Source organism: Lutra lutra, chromosome 8 (assembly GCF_902655055.1).
Source record: "Lutra lutra chromosome 8, mLutLut1.2, whole genome shotgun sequence".
Classification (NCBI taxonomy): domain Eukaryota; kingdom Metazoa; phylum Chordata; class Mammalia; order Carnivora; family Mustelidae; genus Lutra; species Lutra lutra.
The window spans coordinates 4,980,760-5,004,181 of NC_062285.1; the positions used below are offsets into that span (position 1 = coordinate 4,980,760).

Sequence of the window (23,422 nt, forward strand, 5' to 3'; positions counted from 1 at the left end):
AGTGTCAAGGAGGAAGGACGTGTTTGGGGCCCCTCTTGTGTGGCAGCAGCGGCAGCTCGGAGAGTCTGTAGGAAGTCACAGTTCGCTTCCTGCCTGGCCTCAGAGAAACGGAGAGAACAGTGGGGTTAGATCACCGCTCAGTGCCATCCTAAACCCACGTGAACCAAGTCAGACCCAGGAGGGACATAAAAGATTCTACCCTTGAGGAAAGCATCTGACAAAAATGAGAGTTTTTTGGTTTTTAGCAAGGTATTTACGCCTTCTACAAAGACTTCTATTTAAATTCAGCGGTAGATGACCAGCTGGACAGGCTTGCAGGGGACATCTTGGCCTGGCCCTTGCTTATCTTGTCATTCTCGCACAAGACCAGCCATGCCTGCTCCTAGCACCTGGCAGGCCCTAGCCCTTGGCAGGAGTGATTCCCAGAAGAGCTCCTGGTTCACAGAACAATGATTCAAACGTATGTGCGGGGCCTGGCTGGCTCAGTCGGTAGAACATCGGACCCTTGATCTCAGGGTCGTGAGTTTGAGCCCCACAAAGGGCGTGGAGCCTACTTAGAAAAATAAATAAATAAAATTAGTTTCAACAGGGGCGCTGGGTGGCTCAGTGGGTTAAGCCTCTGCCTTCGGCTCAGCTCATGATCTCAGGGTCCTGGGATGGAGCCCCGCATCGGACTCTCTGCTCAGCTGGGAACCTGCTTCCCCCTTTCTGTCTGCCTGCCTCTCTGCCTGCTTGTGATCTCTCGCTCTCTGTTAAATAAATAAATAAAATCTTAAAAAAAAAATTAGTTTCAGCAATTAAAAAAAAAAAAAGTGTGTGTGCAGAAGGGCACCGGCAGGGAAACTACACGAAAAAGTGAAAGTCATGAATTCATAGAATGGGAGCACAATTATAGCGAATCCCCTAAAACTGCCTTTCGGTATGATTAGGATGTTGTTGAGTAAAGTGTGGGTTAAAATATTCACCTGCAAGAAACCTCCATAGCAGTTAAAAGGAAAAAAAAAAAAGTACAAATCATGTCTAGAAAGTACTAGCACAGAGGGATGTCCCAGATACTGTGGGACAGTGAACGCCAAAGAGAAAGTATTAATAAATTCATAAAATAAAGTGTTAAAGAACAACCTTTTCTTTTGCAGTGCCCCTCCAGGTATTTGTTTGCATACGGATAAAAATCTAGAAAGCTGTCCACTAAGCCATTAACTCTGGTTGTTTCTGGGAAGAAGGCGAACAGGAACTTTGGCTTCTGTGTTCATGTTTTTATATTACTTGCTGTATTTACATGTATAGATTTCTATTTTAATAAACATTTGAAACCTATTTTTAGGCGTTTCTTCCTTCTTATGTTTTCCTACACTTGATCATATATTAACTTCGTAAATCATTCTTGAAGCTGCGCTCAATTTTTTTTTGTAATTTCATTTTAAAAAGTCTAATTTTTGCAACTTGGGTTCAAGCTGAGGCTTGCACACACCCGATTTCAAACCAGCACCGTAGTTCGTTTTCCAGACGTTCTTTCGCACGATGCAAAGAGCCACTTTTCTGTCAAACTCTCCTCCTCCCTCCCTTGGTGACAAGTGCAATCACCCAGCTATTTGCAGCTGCTGTCACGACGTCCATCCTGTAACCTGCCTTCTCCGTCTTCTGTTTCTCCTGTTTATTGCGGGAAGTTATGCATACTGTCCAGAGGGGACGATCCCATGAGGGGAGCTGGACTTAGTTGCTGACCTATTAAGAGTTATCACAGGGGCACCTGGGTGGCTCAGTGGGTTAAGCCTCTGCCTTCGGCTCGGGTCATGATCCCAGGGTCCTGGGATCAAGCCCCACATCGGGCTCTCTGCTCAGCAGGAAGCCTGCTTCCTCCTCTTTCTCTGTCTGCCTATCTGCCTACTTGTGATCTCTGTCAAATAAATAAATAAAATCTTTTAAAAATTAAAAAAAAAGAGTTATCATGGGAGCCTCTCTCGATGTGTGTTAATTAATTAATTATTTTTTAAAAAAACTATAGTGAGTCTGGTCACTCTAAGAAACCCTCAGTTTTGAGGCCTGGGAGTTGTCCGACCCAGGTGGGTCCCCCAGAGGGTACCACGCACTTTGGGGGGCCTGTTCCTCCCTCCTGGGAGACGGAGCAGACAGGATGCGCTGGTCATTTCTCAGGGAGCACCCAGTCAAATATTTGCTCTAAATCATAAACCTCACTGTACTTTTGTGTCCAAAGGTGTTTTTTGAGCCTTTCTATAGAACGAGGCATTCCATTCATCGCATAGCCTCGAGCGTACTACTTGCCAGTCTTCCGGGGGAACCATCCCTACTGTGTCTGCTCTGTGAAAATGTCCAGACCAGAGAAGGGGATCTTGTTACTTGCTGGAGAGAACCTGTGAAGAAGACCGGGTGTGAGACTTTTTGCAGGTGAACCATTTTGAAGGACGTGATCGGCCTGTGAAGCAAACCTCCTCCTCTTTGGGTTAAGAGGACGGGGGGAGTTATTGTGTATCCCTACGAGCTGGGAGAACGACTGGTTTCAGCCCCTGTCCCATCTTTGGACACTGGCAGATGGATGCGCCAGGCCAGCAAACAGGTCAAGGCCGTGGCAACAGGTCACAGAGCCGGGATTTCTGGGAAACTCACGCAGTCATGATTCTCTCTTTCTGAGCTCACGCTGCCTTGTCTCTGGGAAAACTACGGCAAAGATGAACTTTGGGCCACCCAAGCGGCCCAGGCGTGGCGCTTGGAAGAGCAGATCTGAGGCTCTGCTGCTGGGTCACTGAAAGTTCCGCCTCCTAAGTTCCCTTGCACTGGCAAAATGAAACCAGGTTAAAAACCCAAAAGGAAAGTGGGGGGAACTGTGGTCGGGCTGTTTCATGGTCTGTTGTCATTAGCAACCTGCTTTCCGCGGAGACTAACAGGAGACTAACGTCTGAACGGCTGGGCTGGGCAGGGCGGGCGGGGCCTGCGGAGGGGGACCCCGGCCCGCCCAGCCGTCAGGTGCGGGGCTGAAGCCGGCGAGAGGAGGTCGGAGCGTTTCCCAGGCTCTCCGCCAGATTCCATGGAGGCAACGCGAACGCATGGAGCAGGGACCTGGCCTTCCAGCAGGTTCCAGCCGGCATCCAGCTCTGATACCTGAAAGGGAAAGCACCCAGCTCTCCCGACTGCCGGAGGGAAGGAGCGAATGCAGCCGGACCCCTGCACGCGGAAATGTCCACAGGTGACCGTGTGGACGCGGGTGAGCGCCGCGCCCTGGTTACTGAGAGTGCACGGTGCCGGCTGGAGTTTGAGACACTCGGGGGTGTGAGCTCCGCCGAGTTACCAACGTGACTGAACCTCGGCTTGACTCGATTGGATGGTTTCTCAGATTTAAAACTTTAAGACAGGAAACACTTCGATACTACTGTTCGGCGTCGCTATCGGGAAACCAGCACCGGGCAGCAAGCCGGGCAGATAACTTACCAGGTGGCAAAGTGCCGATGCTCTAGACCGACTCTACCCTCAGAGCTTCTGCACTCGAGCCTCGGGCCTGGACAGCACTGCCGCAAGGGAGGTACCGTGTGGCCTTTCCACCAGTGAGAAAATTCTGGAACTTGATACCGAGTCTCATGCACACAGAAAGGCAGGGCCGTGATGTGAACAGAACCACATCCCTTCCATTATGGGCACTTGGCTTGTCAGCAGTGAGCTCGGGGCCCACGGGAAGACGACGTTTCCGGGCCCTGCTTGGATCTGGGTGGAGCCACCTATCTGGTTTTGCAACTGGGAAGATGCCAGCGTTGATGTGTGCCCTTTGCAAACCTGTCCACGGGAGAGCCACGTGACTCGTCGGGCTGCCCCTTCCCAGTTTGTGAGACCACAAAGGACTCCAGGAGGTGGCGCCACCGCTTAGGGGAAAACTGTCCGCGGTGGGGGGACCTGCCAAGAACACACAGACGATCCGTCAACGAGAAGCACACCTTTTTTCTGTCAAGCTTCTGAGATTTTGAGGTGGATCGTTCAGCAATGGAGGAGACGCTGGGCTCCAAATTCAGCTCACCTCATTTTTTTTGCGTGTTCTGCTAACAAGTCAAGTTCAACAAAACGGATTAAAGGACACGTTGTTTCCCCCTTTATAGAAAGAGGCCAAGTTGATACATGAATTAGCATTTTATTTAGGGTTGCCAAACCCTGCATACGAAAACACAGATGCCCAGTTAAGTCTGAATTTCAAACAAACAACAAATCCCATTTTTAGTGAGTGTGCTCCGTGCAATACTTGGGACACGCTTACACTCAACAGTCATTCATTTACCTGAAATTCCAATTTACTGCACTGCATCTGGCACCCCGGATCTCATTCTATCACATCCTTGCTGTGGACCCTGCTTGGAAAGTCGTTCCTGTCACCTCCACGAGCCAACATTACGCCCACTTCTGGTCCCGGCCCGGATGCCACTGCTTCCTGGAAACAGCCTCCCGCGCTCTGTCCCCGCAGCTCCCGAGTAGCCCTTGCCACCCCTGCGCCCACCATGCAGATCTCTAACAAGGCTTGCTTGTTTTTTTAATTAAAGATTTGTTTATGTATTTTGAGAGAGAGAGAGGAAGAGAGAGTGCGCCCGAGTGTGACTGGGGAGAGGGGCAGAGGGAGAGAGAGAGAATTGCAAGCCAGCTCCCAGCTGAATGTAGAGCCGGACTCGGGGCCCACAAGCCTGAGATCCTGCCCTGAGCCGAATCAAGAGTTGGATGGTTCCCCAGATGCACCACCAGACGCCCCAAGGGGTGTTCTGTTTTCAGATTTTAGATTCTTGAGGGTGGAGGCAGACTGTGGGTGTGAATGGAAATGACACACACACCACCTTAAAAAAGGGGCATGACCTCCCTTCGTCCTTGTCCCCGTCATAGGCGGGTAAGCCGGCCTGGACCCCACACAGGCCGCATGCTCGGGATGGCAGCAGCCCCAGGAGGGGCATCCGGGTCACCGACACCGGGAGTCTGAGCTGAGCTGACTCATCAGTGCTTGGTCTGGCCCAAGCTAAACCTGGGAGAGAAATGAGCTTGCTTTCTTGGCGTTTGGAGTGTGTGTCTCTGCTTGCAGAGGGGTTTCCGTCCACAAGGTCACTTGGGGAGGGAAGGGCACGAGGCCTGGGGCTCTGAGCCCAGGAGGGAGCAGCCCCCAGTCTGGAAATGGCACCAAGGCCTTCCGTGTCCATCCAAACCTTAGCTGAGTGTGGATTTTCGGGAAACGTGGGCCTACCGTGGGCCGCGCTGAGGGAAGCTCTAGAACTCTGGGCGTTGCTCTCACGCGGCCACACGTGGCTGAGGAAGCACAACGTCTCGCGTCCCAGCTGGGCCCCCTCTGCCACCACCCAGTGAGCCTCCATGGGTCCGCACCACGAGAACTGTCGTTTTTTAGACATCCCTTCTGTGGTGCTGCCTGATTCATTTGTCTTTACTTCCAAACATCCAGCCCACATTTTATTGTCACTATCTGCATTTTGTGGGAAGCTACTGCACATAAAAAGACTCTTACAAATCAGCAAGACAGAAAACTAGAAACAAAAGATAACGCAAAAGATTGGTTTCCATAAACGGCCCCCTCAAAGCCGGTCTGCCTTGTGTGTGGGCCGGTGGCCTCGCGCACTCAGGCTGCCCTTGGCTGCTTGGTCGCCGGGCCCGCTTTGGCTGATGTGACAGGGGTGTCTGCACGCACAGAGCAGACGTGAGGAACGCACTGAGTCGTCCTCCCTCCTTTCTTGGATCCCTGCCACTGTCAGGACCCTCAGGTCAGTGAATCCCAGCCAGCCGGCGCGGCCTGGCCTCTGACCCCAAACACATGAGTGAGCCCAGCTCGCAGTGGAGCTCTGCCAGGATCAGCAAAACCGCCCAGTGACCCGTGGAATTTTCTCTCTTTCTTTCCTTTTCTTTCTTTTTTTTTTTTTTTTTTTTTGGTACTAGAGAGAGAGAGAGAGAGAAGTAGAGCTCAGGTGAGCCAGCCGGAGGTGAGGGGAGGGGAGGCAGAGAGAGAATTCCAAGCAGACCCCTACTGAGTGCAGCGCAGAGCCCGACATGGGGCTGGATCTTGTGACCCTGAGATCACTACGTGCACAGAAACCAAGAGTGGGATGCTTAACTGACCGAGGCACCCAGGCACCCCACCTACAGACTCTTGAGAAATAATTAACGGCTGTTGCTTTAAGCCATGGAGCCCAATGTGGGGCTTGAACTCAGAACACTGAGATCATGACCTGAGCTGAGATCAAGAGTCAGATGCTTAACCAGCTGAGCCCCCCAGGGGCCCCTTGATGTAGTTTGTTACCAGGTAATAGCCAACTAATACAGATAAAAAATACAAAAAGTCAATAAGCAGATCTAAAAATCTTTTATCTGACCCATAATTAAACACAAGCCTGAAATAATGAGCTATTAAGCCAGGTTAGAAGAAATCAGGTGTGGTGACCCAGCTTTGCTGGTGGTGTGTTAGACTCAGACACTTTCGTGTGCGGGGGGATTCTGGAAGGTATTTTGGCAAAACCCAGCGTGATGGGTATGTGGCACTCCAGGCCCATCCCAACCTCCTTCTCACGTGACCTCATAGAGCACAGAAGCAGGAAAGTTATAAGCTACATCCCCTGGGCTCCAGTAGAGCCGGATTTCTGGTTGTGAGCTGGATTCTGCTGCTTGAGTTTGGGGAGGAACCGACACTCCTGGGGGCAGACGGTCGTCAGTGATTTGTTTCCAGGAGACTTCTTGACCCCTTCTGCATCCCGATGGTGGCCTAGACAGCACGTCTCTGCAGGGGCCGGTGCGGGGCAGCGGCCCAGCCAGCAAGGATGTGCCTGACGAGAAAGGTAGGACTTCTCGAGGCCCAGGTCTGCAGGATGGCTCTGGAAAGTCATTCCTCATGTTCGACCAAAACCTGTCTTTGAACCTTGCAACGTTCCCGCACAGCAGCCCACAACTGCAGTAAACCTCTAGCTCCTCACACCGGCTGCAACGTGTGCTGCTCTCAGGCCCTGCTACACCCCGCCACACACGACATTCACAACATGTCCTTGACCCACGTCTAGGAATTTATCCTCCACTTATACACAGAAGGACACAGAGATCCGCGATCACCGTGCTGCTGTTTATAACGGCAATTCTCAAAAACCCTGGGTGCCTCCTGAATGTCTATGGGCAAATGACGGAACACTGTGAATGACGCGGTGGGAGAGAGAAGCAGCAGGTCTGCGAGGACACGTGAGAAGCCCCGTCCAGGGTGCGCTGGTACATCACGGAAGTTGCACGACAGTAAGCACAGGGTCTGGTAGGTAGTCAGAAACCCCCGTCAGCCTCCGGTTGGAAAGTCCCCAGTAGCGTTTCCTTCAGGTCAGTGAACAGGGTGGGGGGGGTTATTTGCATTGTCTGGATTCTTTTTCACTAGGTGGGGGCTTGTTACTCTTATCATAAAAACTCATTAAAAATTAAATAAGATGCATGAGTGTTACATCAGATAAACTTATTTCAAATCCACAAAGAATTCCCTGAAGGTGCGACACGGGCCAGGCATGGGGCGCAGTGCTCCTGGGCTGTAGGAGTGAGACAGGCGCCAGGGTCGACTTCAGCAGGCCCGAGCAGAGCACACGCAGCCCCCACACACGGCAAACCACGCGATCGTAGCTACCAAGTGTGGAGCAGAGACGTGGAGGAGAGATGGGAGTCCGGAGGGGCCTGGAAGGACCAATCACTCTGGGAGCTCCCGTGGCCTCCTCTGGCCTTCGAGGACCTCGGACGTCTCCTGTTTGTCTTGCGCTTGGCACGCGCTGAGTGTTACACACAGAGACTCGGTTAAAGTTTCCGACGACTGGGGCACTGGCTCAGTGGGTTAAGCCTCAGCCTTTGGCTCAGGTCATGATCTCAGGGTCCTGGGATCGAGCCCCGAATGGGGCTCTATGCTCAGCAGGGAGCCTGCTTCCCCGCGCTCTCTCTCTGCCTGCCTCTCTGCCTACTCGTGATCTCTCTCTCTCTGTCAAATGAATAAATAAAATATTAAAAAAAAAAAGTTTCCGACAACTCCATGAACTTGGCATGTTATCGCCTCATTTTGCAGAAGGAATGAGTTGGAGAAGTTAAGAAGTGAGGTCAAGGCCATGGCAGGGGCGTGGGCCCTTACCACTGTGTGCAGAGCCGGGAGGGGGCCTCTCTCTGAGGGCGGGGGGCATCCGAAGGCAGGCAGGTGTGGGTACTGACAGGCTGGAGGTGTACACCATGAACTAGATACTGCGCTGAATAATCCTTTGCTCCACTTACCCCCCCACCTTTTTAAAAGATTTTATTTGTCAGAGAGAGAGAGAGAGAGAGAGAGAGAGAGCACAAGCAGGGGGAGCAGAGGCAGAGGGAGAAGCAGATTCCCTGTTGGGCAGAAAGCCCTATGTGGGACTCGATCTTAGGACCCTGGGATCATGACCGGAGCCGAAGGCAGTCACTTAACCAATGAGCCCCCCCCCCCGGAGTCCCCCTCTTAGCCCACCTTGAGAAAACCCAATGTTGTGCCTTCTCTGCAGGACGGGCTGTGACGGGCTTCCATCCTTCACGCCCAGCAAGTCCTTCCCGCCACAGCTGGGCCCTCACTTCCACCTCGTCCCGTCCATGTAAGGACCACATTAGCCTCCAGGCAGTGACGCCTTCCACACCCTTGCTGACTCCGGCAAGCAGTTTTGAAAAGTCCATAGGTACCCCAACTGTAAGTTAACACCAACACACGTGCTCCACCAACGCCACACCTGCCAGATACTGGTGCTACATGAGACACGCACGCAGTTGCCCTGGAAACTTCCCCCTCGTCATCCCGTCTTCTTTCTCGTGTGCACCCGATCCTGATCCTGGCATCCCATGCCCTGGGGCTTTCAGGCTCCCTTCCCCTTCCTTCCCCCCATCCCACAGAGCCTGGATCCATCAATGAACTCAGCCCTTATCTGAGCCTGAAACACTGGGGTCTCACCCTTTCTGAGAAAACCTGTGCTGTTCAACGGTCTTCCTACCTTTCCTTTCTTGTCACCACTCAGCAGCTCCAAGAGCACAGGCCTACTTGGACACAGCAGTCCCCTGTCACCACTGGCCCCTCCGACTCCCAGCCCCACACGGCCCTGACCTGGGATCAGACCTGAGCTATTGTCAGTTCTGACACCCCTGCCTCTGCTCCTGCCAAGTCCAAGGGCTGCACTGATGTCCCAGTTCTGCTCTTACCAAAGCAAAACAAGAATGACAGCATCAGAATAAATATGGCAGCAACACCGAGAAGTGTTAGTGATTAAAATAAAAGGTGTGCAGAGTTTTGCAGAGTATTAGCATATGCTGTTGACCTAAAGTTAGGGGAGACTGTGCACAGCGTCACAGGAGGCAGGAGGAAATAAGGGTTGTTTCTGGGTGGTGGGAAATAGGTGATTTCTGTTTCTCCTTCACCACTGGTACCTTTGGCGAGCCTTGCCAGCGGGCGGGACCCCACGGCCCGCTCTCAGGTCTGCCCCCTGCTGGCGGCCTCCAGCAGCGCGGGGCAGAGCGGGAATCACAAGTGGCCACCTGAGGTCCCTTCATGGAATTCTCCATTTTTGGCCTGACTTGTGTAATTTCTTTTCTGTTTTGAGATCTCCTTTTTATTTTGTCTTGTGAATATTTTCTTGCAAATTTTTTCCCAGTAATATACGTTAGGCTGTGACTATTTTCAAGTGATTACAATTTTTACTTATTTCTATCTCCTTCCAGAGGCTTCTGCCCCGATCGGTCTTAGGAACAAACCCTCACGCTGGGTCAGGGGGGCGTGCAGGACCAGTCAACAGCCCTTGAGGAGATGGGTGGGAAAACACGTCAGTGGTCAGTGCCCCGATCACCTTGGTGAGAGCTCTGGGACAGTCGTGTGGGGGATGGGGTCGAGGAGGGCGGGCCCAGGGGGTGGGGGCACCGTCAGCAGGCCGACACCACCATGGTCTGGATGATGGCCGGAGGGCTTGAACCCGGGAGTCACAGAGAGACGGTGAACTTCAGGGACGTCGATGTGGTGGCCAGTCGGGTTCATGTGCAAGCAGCCTGCGGAGAAAGTCGGTTTGGGATAAACTGGGTGTGGGAGGCCTAGAACGGGCCAGGGTCACAGGGGTGGAGTGTCCCCACAGAGGTGGGCCCCAGAACAGACCAGACGGCCAGGGACCACACAAGCAGGGGCACCCCAGCTTACAGGAAAAGCCAGGAAAACCCAGGCGTGTGTTATCAGCCGTGGCGGGGGCGGGGCTTCTAGAGGGCAGGAGGGATTCAGACCACTGAAGTGAGGGACTGTAACCGAGGGCTACTGATCCACCTGTCGGGTAGCGAGGCCCGGTCACCCCGCAGAGGGGCAGTGTGTGTGAGTTGGGGGCTGGTGCACAAGTCTGTCGGAGAAAGGGTGCCCGAAGTGGAGTCGAAACGGGGGGGTGGGGGGCACAGAGAGAGCATGTGGGTCCAGCACTCAGCACCGTGTCCAGGACACAGCACATGTTCCAGAAATACGAACCCCCACTCACACATCGACCACATAATAACTTAAACCCTGTTCCGTGTCCGGCACCGTCTGGGCCGTGTAGACAGCGAGTGAACGAGGGAGACAGAGTCCCGCCCCGGAGCTCACGCTCCTGTCTCGGAGACAGAGGAAATGAAGAGCAGGACCCAAATGTGTGGCTGGTCAGTGCTAACAAGGAGAAAACAGGCAGGGATGGGGGGGGGTATCAGGGTTTCAGATCGGGTGGCCTGGCGGGGCCTCCCCGGAAGCGCACTCAAGCTCCCACGATTCGGAAGTGATGGTGCAACTTGCTCCTAGCGTGGTGACCCCAGGGCCAGGCTGTTCCTGGACTGTCCCTGCCCCCTTCGCCACAATCAACACCACTGGCGTCAACACTGTGGTCCCTGGTCCTCCAGAAGCTTCAGCAGCCACGGTCTACACCACAGAACGGAGTCGGGAACGTGTGGGGAGCGAAAACGCAGCCTCATGCTGGTTCATGGGGCAGACACGCAGCTGCAGGCGTGCGGGGACCCCGCTCGAGACGCCGCAATGGGAAGCTGCGTGCGTGTGTGAGCGGGGAGGGTGGCCGGCGCCCCCACTGCCCCTCTGTTCCCCCTGCGGGTAGCAGGACCATCTTCAGACCCAAAGGGCAGCGACACGGGGTATCTCCAAAGCAGCAGGAACCGAAGCTCGGACTGGCGTGGGTTGCACTGGACGCCACCCAGAGGTCACGAGACAGAGGACGCCAGCAAGCGCTGGCTGTCGCACTGGGAACCAACCCGTGCTGTCCGCGATGATGGAGAACTGGAAAGTCTCGCTCCTTCCCCTGACCAGCAGGATGATCAGGCTGCGCCAGCGTGCAGTCAGTCCTGACCAGCTCACGACCAACATTAGTTCGAGTCTGGCCTGTGCCCGATGCGTGTCATTTCCAAAGACCACCTGGATTAACTATTCTTTGTGACCCAGAGAAAATGGTTTTTATCACTTTCCCCTAAAAGGAAAAAGGAAAAGAATCCGAAGGTCTGAGCATGCAGCCTCCCTTCGATCTGTTTAAACTGCTCCAGAACTTTTGGTTACAAAGTTAAGTGTCCTCAACACGCCCAGGCTGCAGTGGGCAGGGGCTCCGGATGGGAAGTGCATCTGGGGCTTGCAGAACAAACGCCATTCTTCCACTGGGACTCTCGAAGCTGCGTCTCTTAGGTGTGTTCATTATCTGAAGACAGCCCATGCAGAACCACTAAGTGAAAGTAACCTCGAGATTAAAACATAGCTCAGGGGCGCCTGGGTGGCTCCGTGGGCTAAAGCCTCTGCCTTCAGCTCAGGTCATGATCTCAGGGTCCTGGGATCAAGCCCCATATTGGGGTCTCTGCTCAGCAGGAAGCCTGCTTTCCCCCTTTCTCTCTGTCTGCCTCTGCCTCCTTGTGATCTCTGTCAAATAAATAAAATCTTTAAAAACACAAAACAATAAACATAGCTTAACCAGCAGCGCTTAGAATGTACAAATATTTCCATTATTTCCTTGTGTATGTCTGGGCAGGCGTCCCTTTCAGGCTACAAAACCAAAGCGAAACCACTGTAATGAACCAAGAGGCGAGGAAGGAAGGAAGGAAGGAAGCAGCAGGCCAGCTATGTTTCCGGCCCTTGTACCATTACCATCCTCGCCCTTGCCTCCCCCCACGACATTACTCACAAAACACGTGACATATTTACGTGAATTCATACTCTGTTACAGTCACATGGGCCACCTGCTTCCCAGAGGGCTCCAGACACCGACTCCAAGAACATCCCCTAACTCCCCTCAAAGGGCAGAAAAAGCCAAATCGGGATCACGAAAAGTCTCCGCGTGCGGGTCACCGGGCTTGGGAGTCGGCGTCCTCACGGCCCACTGGCTGGGGATCCTGACGACAGTAGCAGCAGGACGCGGTCACCATGCCTGTCGTCCTCGCTCAGAAGCACCCTCAGGATGCGGGGCAGTGGCCGAAGCACTGGAGGACGTCCGCGCGGTGAGCCAGCTGCCCAGCCAGGGCACCTGAGGCATCCGGAGAGTCGCTCAGCCCAGACTGCAGCAGGAGCCTGACACAGGCCGCGTGCTGGCCAGCGCAGGCCAGGTGCAGGGCTGCGGGGACACAGAAGCCACACGGACTTGGAGCAGGACCCCGTAGCGGTGCCCGCCTGGCGAGCGGCTACAGCCCCAAACCAATCCTCCTCCCATGTTTCTGCGATTCCTCTCTGTGCCCCTGCCTCTACGGGATCAGAGCATTTTCCTTTTTAACCTGACTGGGTTGGAAATGGCTTTAAAAATATCAACCAATGAGAGAATGTAAGAGATTTTTGTCTAAAGCAATGAAGCAGGTTCACGAAAAGGCAACTTTAAATGTCCCAGAAGCCATTTTAAAGGTTTTGTGAATTCTCCGCATCAGTAAAAACATTGCCATGAATGAGAATGACGTAATGAACAAACGGACACTTGCTCCCCTTCGGGAATCAGGGCTCCAGGTTCCTGGTGCTGCAAAGCCTAGGATCCTGCGTCCTGCAGACAGTCTCGTGTCCCTGGACGTAGGGACCGTCCTCGCAGCCTTGGACGGGGCTCCTGAGCATCACAGATGCCTGCCAGATGCCGTGGTGCACCCAACGTTTGCAGAGGCTTATTCTAACCCGAGTCTAAAGAATTAGCTCAGAAAAGCTTTCTGGGCCTCACGTTTAAGAAGTTATAGTGGGGCAGCTGGGCGGCTGAGTTGGTTATGCATCTGCCTTCTGCCCTGGTCATGATCTCAGAGTCCTGGGATCGAGCCCCCCATTGGGCTCACTGCTCAGTGGGGAATCTGCTCGGGATTCTCTCTCCCTCTGCACACTCCCACCACCTAAAATACATAAATAAATCTTGAAAAGAAATCATAGTGATTCTAGTTTTCAAACGCACTCCAAAGACAGACGGCCTCGGGAGAATCTGAACTAGGGGCCACTGAATCCACCAGCCAATGCTTCCAGGCGCACACGTCGTCATGGTGCAAAATGGTCAGAACAGCAGCGACCAGCACAGGCCCCGCCACTGCCATGGCAACAGCGACATTTCCAGTGCTTCGCAAACGCATTGGTTCAAAGACGGGCTGCCGAGCTGCTAGAGGGATCGCCTGAAGCCCGTGTGTTCCACAGCCAAGTCCCTGCGTTGTTCACATCCATCACTAGTCACTCCCCAGCCACACGGGACACGAAGCCGTACCTGATCGCTTCCTTTCATCTCTGGAGTTGATGTCGGCACCCAAGGACAGGAGCTCCTGGACTGTGCTCACGTGTCCTTCCTGAGGGTGAGATACACTTGTTATCCTGGGACGAGGACACCAACGAGCCCTTCAACACCAACTAATGCGTGTCATGTACTTTATGTAAAATACTCAGCTGCTACAATGGAATTTTCGCAACTACAGGAAGACCCATATGGCTCTTAGGTTCAAGTGTAAACTGTTAAATCCAGATCTGGGGGACATGTGGTTATGAAAACGCAGAGGGTCTACTCTGTAGGCCAAATTACTGACGACCAGTCAGCAGCAGACATCCCGAATCATACGGAACACGTGCTTCTAGAATCTCTCCCAGCAAACACACTCTTTGCTGGAATTTCAAAGCAAAGATAAACAGGGAGACCGTGACCCATCCTGGGCACTCGTCACAACACACATCACAGCACGTGTCACCTGACAGGATTCCTGTCCAACCGGCCAGGCTTCGAGGACCGGAGAGACAGGGAATCACGGTTGGGAGTCCCATCCATTCCCTCATGGCCTCTGCCAGGTGTGGGTCCCCTCATCTCTTCACTGCCTTCCTGCGGGACAGGAGAGTGCCACTCACAGGGAAATAACTATTCCTGCTGCTGGGAAAGCCAGTCGGGGCAGCCAGCCAGTGCGGCTGAAGATGACCCACCAAACACTCCTAACACTCCAAGCTGGGCTGTAAGCAGCGAGCGTCCGTGGCCGAAATGCTCCCTTCTGGAATCTAGTGTAAGGACAGAGCAGCAGGACTTTACGTGGGGGGAATCTTAGGGCTGCAAACAACGTTATTCCTGAATACGGAACAAGGGCGTATGCAAACTAAAGCTGGCACATCACGCGGAGGGAAGGTCTTCCCAGGGAGACAAACCTTAGCGGCGAAATGCAGCGGCGTCAGGAGGCTGGGTATGGCCCTGGTGTCCACATCGGCGCCCAGCTCGGACACCAGGAAGCGGAGGGCCTCGTTCTGCCCGGTGACGGCTGCCCTGTGGATGGCCTGCATCCCCAGGGCATCCCGCATGGCCCAGCAAGCCTGGAGGGCCGGGGAGAGGAGGCCATGTGTGAGGAGCGGGACCTTCCAGTGGAGCCCCACAGTCTCTCTGGCCAATCAAGGAGGATGCCACGCTCCGGCCACGGCACCCTTGGCGGGGTGGCCGGCAGTCACTCCTGCGGACCAGCAGCGTGCTGGGCCCTCCTCCTCCTAATTGCTCCCCGCACACCCCACATGGGACCCTCGCAGGGGCCCCAGACAAGGATGTCTGCCTCCTCCTCGCCCACCGTGACACTGACCCCACGTTGGCGGTGCTCCCTGATCTGAGACCCACGGGAAGGGCCGTTTCTGTACCTTGTGCTGTTCGAGCAGCAGCCTGGCCACGGCCGTGTGGCCGCACTGAATTGCGTCCATGAAGGGTGTGCAGCCGCACCTGTCCGCACGGTCGGCTCCGTACAGGCCCCTGCCGCAGGAACCCAAAGCGGCGGGTCAGACGGGTCCCCGCCGTACACACGCGCCATGGAGACCGGAGCGCGGTCCCTGGCTCCCAAACTCAGCCCCTCCTCGGACTTCCTCACTCCGCTTATGGGCATCGTCTCCCCCTCGTGACCAGTCACCAAAATCTCAGCTCTGGGTCCACTTCTCCCGCCATGGCTCCTGCCTTACTAACCCTTCTCACGGCCACCAGACCACCATGGTTACGGCCAGTCCTCCCTGAAACCTTTATCACCCAATCACAGAGGAAAATCTAAACCCTCACAACCCAGGGTCAGGATAATGCGGCATCTACTCGTCTCCCCACGCTCCTCTGGGCCACCTGCCTCCTTCCCGGTCCTCCTCCTCCTCCCACCTCCTTCCCAGTCCTGCTTTTCCCACCTTCCCTGTCCTACCACCCACCTGCCCACCTTCATCTCCATCCTGCCTTTTTCTTTCCCTACCTGCTCCACTGTCCTATCCTTCCTGTTCCTCCTTGTCCTTTTTCCTACTTCAGCCTCCAGTGGGACCGCCTTCCGTTCCTGCCTTCTTCACAGTTGCCCGTCCTGCCATCTCCTGCCATCTCCCTGGTCCTCCTCTCAGTCCCAACTCCACGTGGACCTACCTTCTTCCATTCTACCTCCTGTGAGCCTATCTGTCCTACTTCCTTCTTGGTCCTGCCTCCTACCTGACCTACCTTCTGCCTTTCCTACCTCTCCTCTCTTCTTCTGTTCTTCCCTTCAGGGTCCTATCCATCATACCTTCTGGGTCCCTCTTCCCACCTGTTCTACCTTTGTCATGGTCCTACCTCTCCCACCCTCTTTTTGCTCATTATCTTCTCCTCCAGCTTCCCAGCCTTTTGCTGTCTTTGCATGTGCTGATCCTCTCTGCTTGGAGCACTGTCCCCCACCCTTTTTAAAAAGATTTATTTATTTGACAGAGAGAGAGAGAGATCACAAGTAGGCAGAGAGGCAGGAAGAGAGAGAGGAGGAAGCAGGCTCCCTACTGAGCAGAGAGCCTGATGTGGGGCTCGATCCCAGGACCCTGGGATCATGACCTGAGCCGAAGGCAGAGGCTTAACCCACTGAGCTACCCAGGGGCCCCTGGTTCTCCCTTCTTACTTCAATTACAGCTTTCATATGACCTCATGGAGGCCTGTCTTCTCTCCACCCACATTAGGACCTTTGCTACCTCACAGCACTGCGTGAAGTCCTGTTCTCTTCTTACTACTCAGTATCTGCTCAGATAATCTCTTCTGCTCTCGTGAGTTCAGTCGTCATTTCTAGGTCCATGATGTCCTATGTTTCTAGGTCCATTTGCTTCTCAGCTCATACCCCTCCCGTGGGCTCTCGATCTTGTCTGCAGCTGGGCACTCGACATCTCTACGTGGGGCCTCGCAGGTACACGCAACTCATCGCATCCAAAAGTGAAATTATCATCCTCCCAGCAAACCTGCTCCTCCTCCAGTGCTCTCTGTCCCAGCAAATGGCACCAGCACCATCACTAGTTGCTCAGCGAGAAGCCTGTCATCCTTGACGACTCTTCCCTCATTCCCGTGATCAAATGATTCACCTGAATCCACTGATTCCACTTCTTAAAGACCTCCGCGGCCTTCTCTTCACCCCTACAGTCGGTGTCTTAGCCCAGCTACCGTCATGTCTCTCCTGGTGAACTGCAGCGGCCTCCCGATGTTCACGACACCCACTCCTGCTACCCCCCAATCTACTCTCTCTTTTCCAACCCGAGGATCTCTGAAAAATGCAAAGTTCTTATTACTGTCCGCCCTCCACTCTGCTTAAAACCCTTCCGTGGCACAGCGTATTCTCAACAAAATCTCGAGTCCTCTCATCATCCGGGTCCGCCCTCTGTCGGCCTTTGCTCACGGCGCCCTGTTCATCCTGTTGCTCCGGAGGCGCCCGCACACGCGGACCTTCAGTTTGCTACAGCACAGGCTTTCCCTTGGCTCCGAGCATTCACGGGGACTGTCACCTCTGTCTGGAATGGGGCCCTGCCTCCCCCTCTCAGCCTCCTTCAGATCATAGCTTGACTATCCCAGGGGCCAAGATTCCTCCCTCCCAGTCAAGTTGGGTCATCCTGGCACATGTTCCTGGAGGGAGCCCGTGACTCCTTGTTCTCCTCGGGCTCGCAGGGTGTGAATGCTGACTCCCGTCTGCCAGTGTGCGAGGTCCATGAGGGGACCCGTACCGGCCAGCCTCTCTTGCGGCCCGTGCATCCGGCATAGTGCTTAGTGGGTGCTGAGGCTCTGAGCATATGAAAACTGGCCGAATACACGGGTGATTTTTTCTTGTCTCATGTTACTCAGCGATGTTTGTTTTATATTCGTTGAGTTATGTCCTTTGTTCATCTCTCTTTGGGTGCTTGAGTTTCTTTCTGAGCTATTTTTCTGAGCTTTTCCTGTAGCATCGACATTAACTGTCACAATTAGTGAATCCTTTCGTCCATTTGCTGTTTTGTTCTTACCTCTGGAGAAGCACCTTCACCGCGTCTAAACAGCCATGCATCGCTGGGAGAAGAGAGCGGAGAGTCAGAGCGTTCAGAGTGTTCATAAAACTTCTCTCTCCTCCTCTCTCTGCGTCAGCCTTTTAGCTAGGACTTATGGGAAACAGTAATTAAATCAGGGACACTGTTACCATCCTAGAAAAATAAAAATTTAGCTAGGTAACTGGTAACGATGATGTTTTTACTTAACAGGCACTTAGCCAACACTCAACTATCTTGTCTTTGTGAGCACGTCCATGGCGAATTCTCAGTCCTAAACTCTCCTCCACTGTTGTGCTGCAAATCCTTAGGGCTGGTCAGTTTTTGCCCAGGAAATGTAAAACATATTAATAATGATCCATGGCAAAATAAGGAGGAATGTAATTCTCCTACTAAAGAGAACGACACTCAGTAATAAAGATTTCAACTATCTGTTCTCCACTCTCTTCCGTGAATGGCTAGGGGCTGATGGTTTCTAGGGGAACTGGTCAAACAACTCGTAGCAGAGAAAAGTTCTACTCACCCATCAAGATTTAAAAAGAATTCCTTGGTCCCTAACTGCTCCCTGGAGCTACAATATTTCCTAAACTGTATCATGTCACAGGTAGTGATGCTTTGAGAAACCAAGGCCCTGTACTCTAATTCAACGTACTATCCAGAAGGCTACAGATCACTTTTTATATTTCTTGACCTGGACTCCTGAGGTCTTTATCTGTGTTGTCTTCCATCACAGCACTTTCTGCTTTCCACTAATTTAAAACGATTTATGACTAGATAAATCAGATTTAAGGATAAGTAGTTGTATCCCACATTTTTATTGACATCATCACTAGATAAGTCAAAGACACTCAGGCAGGTACTCAATTACAAGTTCCTAGATTTATTTAAATGGATTAGCACTGTGGTAGGTATCGGTGAAGATACTGGGAAAGACTGTCTCTTTTCCTCCTGCAGGCAACAGTGACAACGTAAACATGATCCTGAAAAGAGCCACACCTGTTTGTTCTGTGCTCAGTGTGTGTCAAGGGACTTCGATACATCGTGTTCCGTAACCTGTACAGCGACCCTGTGACGTGGCATCATTGTCATCACTATTTTGGGGATGAGGACATTTGCTTAAGAGACTCAGTCCCTTGCCCAAGGTCAAAGACAGTGAAGAACAGAATGAGCTTTCCAACAAATTGGGGCGGACAGGACAGAGACACACGAATACGAGAAAGAGCATGTATGGGCCACGTTCCATCAGCCGCAGGAGCAAACTCTGCGCCGAAATACCCCAAAGCTGCTCTTATTCCTGGTCCGCGAGTTCGCAGACCCCTGCTGCCCTGTGGGTGCCCCTAACTAGAAGGCGTTCTGCGGGCTCGGAGGAGCGGCCTGCGCACCTGTGCCTGTGCCCCTGCAGAGCTCCCGGCCATACCTGCCGTGTGCAGTGGCGTTCTCCCGATTTTGCTCTCCGTCTCCCAGGCGGTGGGGCACACGGAGAGCAGGTACTGGAGGATCAGAGGGTCGCCTTCTCGGCTAGCAATGTGGAGACTGTTCCAGCCATCTTTGTTCTTCAGAAGTGGGTTGGCGCCATGTTCCACGAGGTCCTGGATCACCTCCAGATTCTTCCTTGTGCAGGCCATCATCAAAGGAGTCCTGAGGCCAATCAGGAGAAACTGTCAGACGGAAGGGCAGCTGAGACATTACAAGTGCGCGGCTGGGTGTTCAAAAAGGCACACGCCCTTGGCAGAGGTGGAAAACCTAGAGGACTCAGGGGTCTGAGAAGCAGCAAATCTGCGTGGAGCGGCAACTTTTCTGGCCACCATGAGGCTCTGGGAGAAATAAGAAAGGGAAAGAAATTAGGATGTAGGTGTGCCTGCAGGAGAGCATTACTGAGGAGGCGAACCTGCTTCCAGACCAGTTTAAACTATGGGACCAAATTGAGACAGAGACAATCTGAGTTAATGAAAACCATGGACAGTTTGTCCTGAATAATATATTTTTTAAAGATTTTATTTATTTATTTGGGAGAAAGAGAGAGCAGGCACAAGCGGAAGGAGGGGTAGAGGGAGAAGCAGGCTCCCCACTGAGCAGGGAGCCCGAGGTGGGGCTCTATTCAAGGACCCTGGGAACATGACCTGAGGGGAAGGCAGACGCTTCACAGGCTGAGCCCCTAGGCGCCCCGTCTTGAATATTTGTGTAAAAGTTACTCTGCTGCACTTACTCCATTCACTTTAATCAGTAATTGTTTATTAGTTAAAGTGTGCTGAAAAAAGGCTACAAAAGAACATTTGATACAGTGCCTACCCACGAGGAGCATACTTTGGAGACACAAATGGAACAGTGTGATTATAATAAGTTTCTGAACTGTCTTGTGTCCACAATTATGGGAATAAACTACATTAATAACAAGGAAAGTGTCTCTAGCCTTCCTTTTTTCATAAATGATCTTGGGTGAGACATTTCTATACCATGAGCTTCTGGTTTCTCATCTGCATATGTCTCATCCGAGACATAACTCCCGGAAAGCAAGGACAGGTTTTATTTACCTCCTGATTCCTGGGGTTAGAACCTGTGTCAGGCACACAGCAGGAACTCACTATACCTAGGAGACCTCACAGGCCGTATCTAGGATCTGTCTTCTAAGATTTCTATGATATTAACTAATTACCAATATTTTTGGTGGGGGGATGTAGTAAGGAGAGTGAATGCGAAATTAAGAGGGAGGAACCCAGATAAATGAAGGCTGGAATCTTCCAGAAGGACTTCACAGAGGGAATAAATCCTGAGCAAGGCAGGATGGTTAAAAAAACAGGGAAGGTATTGCAGAAAGCCAGAAAGGTGAGAACAGGCAAAAATATCTCACCGCGGGGCGCCTGGGTGTCTCAGTGGGTTAAGGCTCTGCCTTCAGCTCAGGTCATGATCTCAGGGTCCTGGGATTGAGCCCCACATCCGGCTCTCTGCTCAGCAGGGAGCCTGACCCCCCCCCCCCCGCCCCACCTACCTCTCTGCCTACTTGTGATCTCTCTCTCTGTCAAATAAATAAATAAAATCTTAAAAAAAAACCAACTCACTGCAATTACACCTCCCACATGCATACTCCAATGAACGTTGCCTCTTTAATGGTTTTTTGCAGAGGCCAGGCCCTTAGCCACAGAATTGTTCTGAGCCATGTATGAGGTCTTACGTCTGTTGGAATGGTCTTTAGACTAGTTCACCAGCAGCAGAAGAAAACCAGTCTTGTGCTCAATCAAGCGGGCTGACCCCCCATTTCCAGCAGGCAAGACAGCACATTACTTAACTATCTGCGTAGCCACTGGGGTTCATAGTGACATCAGATCAGAAATCACCTGCAGGGGGCGCCTGGGTGGCTCAGTGGGTTAAGCCGCTGCCTTCAGCTCAGGTCATGATCTCAGGGTCCTAGGATCGAGTCCCGCATCGGGCTCTCTGCTCGGCAGGGAGCCTGCTTCTCTCTCTCTCTCTCTCTCTCTCTCTCTCTGCCTGCTTCTCCATCTGCTTGTGATCTCTCTCTGTCAAATAAATAAATAAAATCTTAAAAAAAAAAAAAAAAGAAATCACCTGCAGGCAGGAACTTCATTACGTTATGACTCTTAGGATGTCATCACTTCCAGGAGCCCCACACAGTGGTACTGTCTCCCAAGTGACATCATGTCTCAACAAAAGTCTAACAAAGTGCAGTTGGTTTGCATGATGGTAACCGCGGAACGTCTGGTCTGTGGACCTGCTCACGCAAGGCTATCCGTGAGATAAAACCACACACACGTCCTGGAAGCGGTAAAACACACGGGTTGTGGCGATGTCGGCTCCTTCGTCTTGGTACTGCACTGTAGAGGTGTGAGACGGTAACTTTGGGGGAGACTGAGGGAGGGGCACACGGGGCTTCCCTGAACATTTCTTCGCAACCTTCTCTGAGCCTCTGCTCCAGAGGGACAAGTGAGAACAACGCTACTGGCAGAGTCATGCCCAGCCCGGCGCGGCTCGCTGCAGGCAGCCAGACTATTCACGGTGCGATCGCGTTCCAGACTGTTCCGTAAAGGGAAAGAAAGGGTTTCGAACTGGACTGGGAACAGTTAAACCCGCAAGGGTACCCCGCTGTTCGCAGAGGCTGATCTGTCCTCCAGGGCGAGGTTCAGACGCTCCGGTGTCAAGGCGGAAAAGTCCACGGGGATCCGTGACTCTGTGGGGAACGAGGGGGGGGGTCTTTGGGGAACCCGGCCACCTACCAGTCGGCTTTCTTGAGGCAGTCGACCGCGGCTCCTCTGCCCAGCAGGTAGAGCACGCAGTCCCGGTGGCCCTGCGAGGCGGCCTCGTGCAGCGGCCGCTTGTAGTCTCGGTTGGCGGCCTCGATGTCCATGTCCCAGGTCTCCACCAGATAGGCCAGCACGTCCCGGTGCCCGTGGCGGGCGGCGCAGTGCAGGAGGGTGTCCCCGGCGGGCCCCGCGCAGCCCGCGCGCCCGGCTCCCCGCAGCTCCTCCCGCAGGGCGCACAGCCGGCCTTCCTGCACCAGCCGGTGCAGCCGCCGCGGGTCCCCGCGCGCAGCCATGGGCGCCGGCGCGGGTGTGAGGGGCGGGGGCGTGCGGGCCGCCAGCCCTGCCCCCCGCGGTCCCCGGGACGCCCCGACCCCAGCGGCCCCGTGCGGGGGCGGCCCTCCAGCGGACGACTGGCCTCGCGGGGCGGACCCGGCCGTGCTCACGCGCCCCAGGCTCGTTCGCAGGCGGCCGCCCGCCCGGGCTGCATCTGGGGGCACCACACCAGGGGTGAGGGGTGCTGCCGCCTGGTCTGCCCGGGGCCGCGTCCGCTCCGCGCGGCGGCACGATCCGCCCGGCCCCTACAGACTCCCGCCGCGGGAAGGACGAGGAGGAGGGGGAGCCGGCGCCGGGCGGCACCCGAGAGGGGCCGGAACCGCCGCCCTCAAGTCTCGGGCAGCCGCCGGCCCTCAGGGAGGGGGGTGGGGCCCCGCGCGTCCCCACCCTCTGCCCCTCCCCCGCCCAACCTCCGCCGGCCCCCTCCGCCCCGCCGCGACCCCTCCTCCGGTCCGCGGGAGCTCGGAGGAACTCTGGGAAAGTTTCCACTCGCCTCCTCGGCCCCAGCGGAAGCACGGGCGGGGCGGGGCCCGCTGGCGGTAGCCGCGCCCCCTGGGCGCGCGCGCTCCTATTGGTCGCTGAAGCAGTCCGTCAGCACGCCCCCTCCGCGTGCCGCTCCGATTGGACGTGCGAGCAGTCCGTCTGCCCTGGCGGCGGGCTCTTCCCGGGGCTGCGGCTAGGGCGGAGCTGGCGGAGGAAGCCCGCGGCCTGCTTCGGCTGGCGCTGCCCTGGGGACGCTGGGACTGGGAGGCCGGGCAGCCCGGGCCCTGCGGCGGCGGTGGCGGCGGCGGCGGCGGCGGCGGGAGGCCTGGTTAGGAGCGCCATAGTGCGTGAGGCCGCGGACGTGGCAGGGAGCGCGCGGGCGGGGCCCTGCCGTGTGGACACTTAAGCTCTTGGTGTCCTGAGCGGGGGTCCGGCCTCGCGGGGCGGGAGCAGGTCCGCTGGGGGCGTGAGGGCCCGGGGCGAGCGCAGCGGTGCAGGAGTTCGGGTCAGCCGCGGGCGGCCGGGCAGGAGGGGCTCGGCGGGGCGTGCACGAAGGAGGGCGGGGGGCGCCCCCACACTGCGTCCTGCGGCGGGGGAAGCGGGGAGCGGGTCGTTCCCGGTCGGTTGCAGAAGGAGGCACGGGGGACGTGGCCTCGGT

General features: G+C 54.6%; 2 protein-coding genes across 5 annotated transcripts in view; one reads left to right on the top strand and one right to left on the bottom strand.

The window, feature by feature from the left end:
* Positions 1-9,659: 9,659 nt before the first annotated feature.
* Positions 9,660-22,377, bottom strand: ANKRD16 (ankyrin repeat domain 16). Of its 3 annotated transcripts, XR_007129380.1 has the most exons (8): positions 21,922-22,374; positions 19,113-19,333; positions 17,678-17,720; positions 15,077-15,185; positions 14,603-14,764; positions 13,689-13,767; positions 11,248-12,584; positions 9,660-10,026 (listed from the first exon to the last, which is right to left on the bottom strand). XR_007129380.1 is itself a non-coding variant. In XM_047740973.1 (7 exons), the coding sequence occupies exons 1-7, from the start codon at positions 22,239-22,241 to the stop codon at positions 12,427-12,429; spliced, it is 1,092 nt and encodes a 363-aa protein (XP_047596929.1). In that variant the 5' UTR covers positions 22,242-22,374; the 3' UTR covers positions 9,660-12,426. The 3 variants fall into 3 exon arrangements, 2 of the variants coding, with proteins under 2 accessions (XP_047596929.1, XP_047596930.1); XM_047740973.1 differs by having other exon boundaries at positions 9,660-12,584; XM_047740974.1 differs by lacking the exon at positions 14,603-14,764 and having other exon boundaries at positions 9,660-12,584; positions 21,922-22,377.
* A 574-nt stretch (positions 22,378-22,951) lies between these two features.
* FBH1 (F-box DNA helicase 1) overlaps positions 22,952-23,422 on the top strand; it is a 49,252-nt gene continuing 48,781 nt past the window's right edge. The window contains exon 1 of one of the 2 annotated variants that reach the window (XM_047740972.1): positions 22,952-23,107. Coding sequence is in view for 1 of the 2 variants with exons in the window: in XM_047740969.1 (XP_047596925.1) it covers position 23,107 (1 nt within the window). In the remaining variant the exon portion in view is untranslated. The remainder of the gene's footprint in view (positions 23,108-23,422) is intronic. The other variant, XM_047740969.1, reaches the window with a different exon arrangement.

Excerpts from the sequence above, each read along its gene's own strand:
- ANKRD16 (XM_047740973.1), bottom strand. The coding sequence starts at position 22,241 with ATGGCTGCGCGCGGGGACCCGCGGCGGCTGCACCGGCTGGTGCAGGAA. Across the intron at positions 14,765-15,076 it reads TGCTGCTCGAACAGCACAAG|GCTTGCTGGGCCATGCGGGA; the intron begins GTACAGAAACGG and ends CCGGCCCTCCAG. Across the intron at positions 13,768-14,602 it reads CGCTGCATTTCGCCGCTAAG|GAAGGACACGTGAGCACAGT; the intron begins GTTTGTCTCCCT and ends TCTCACCCTCAG.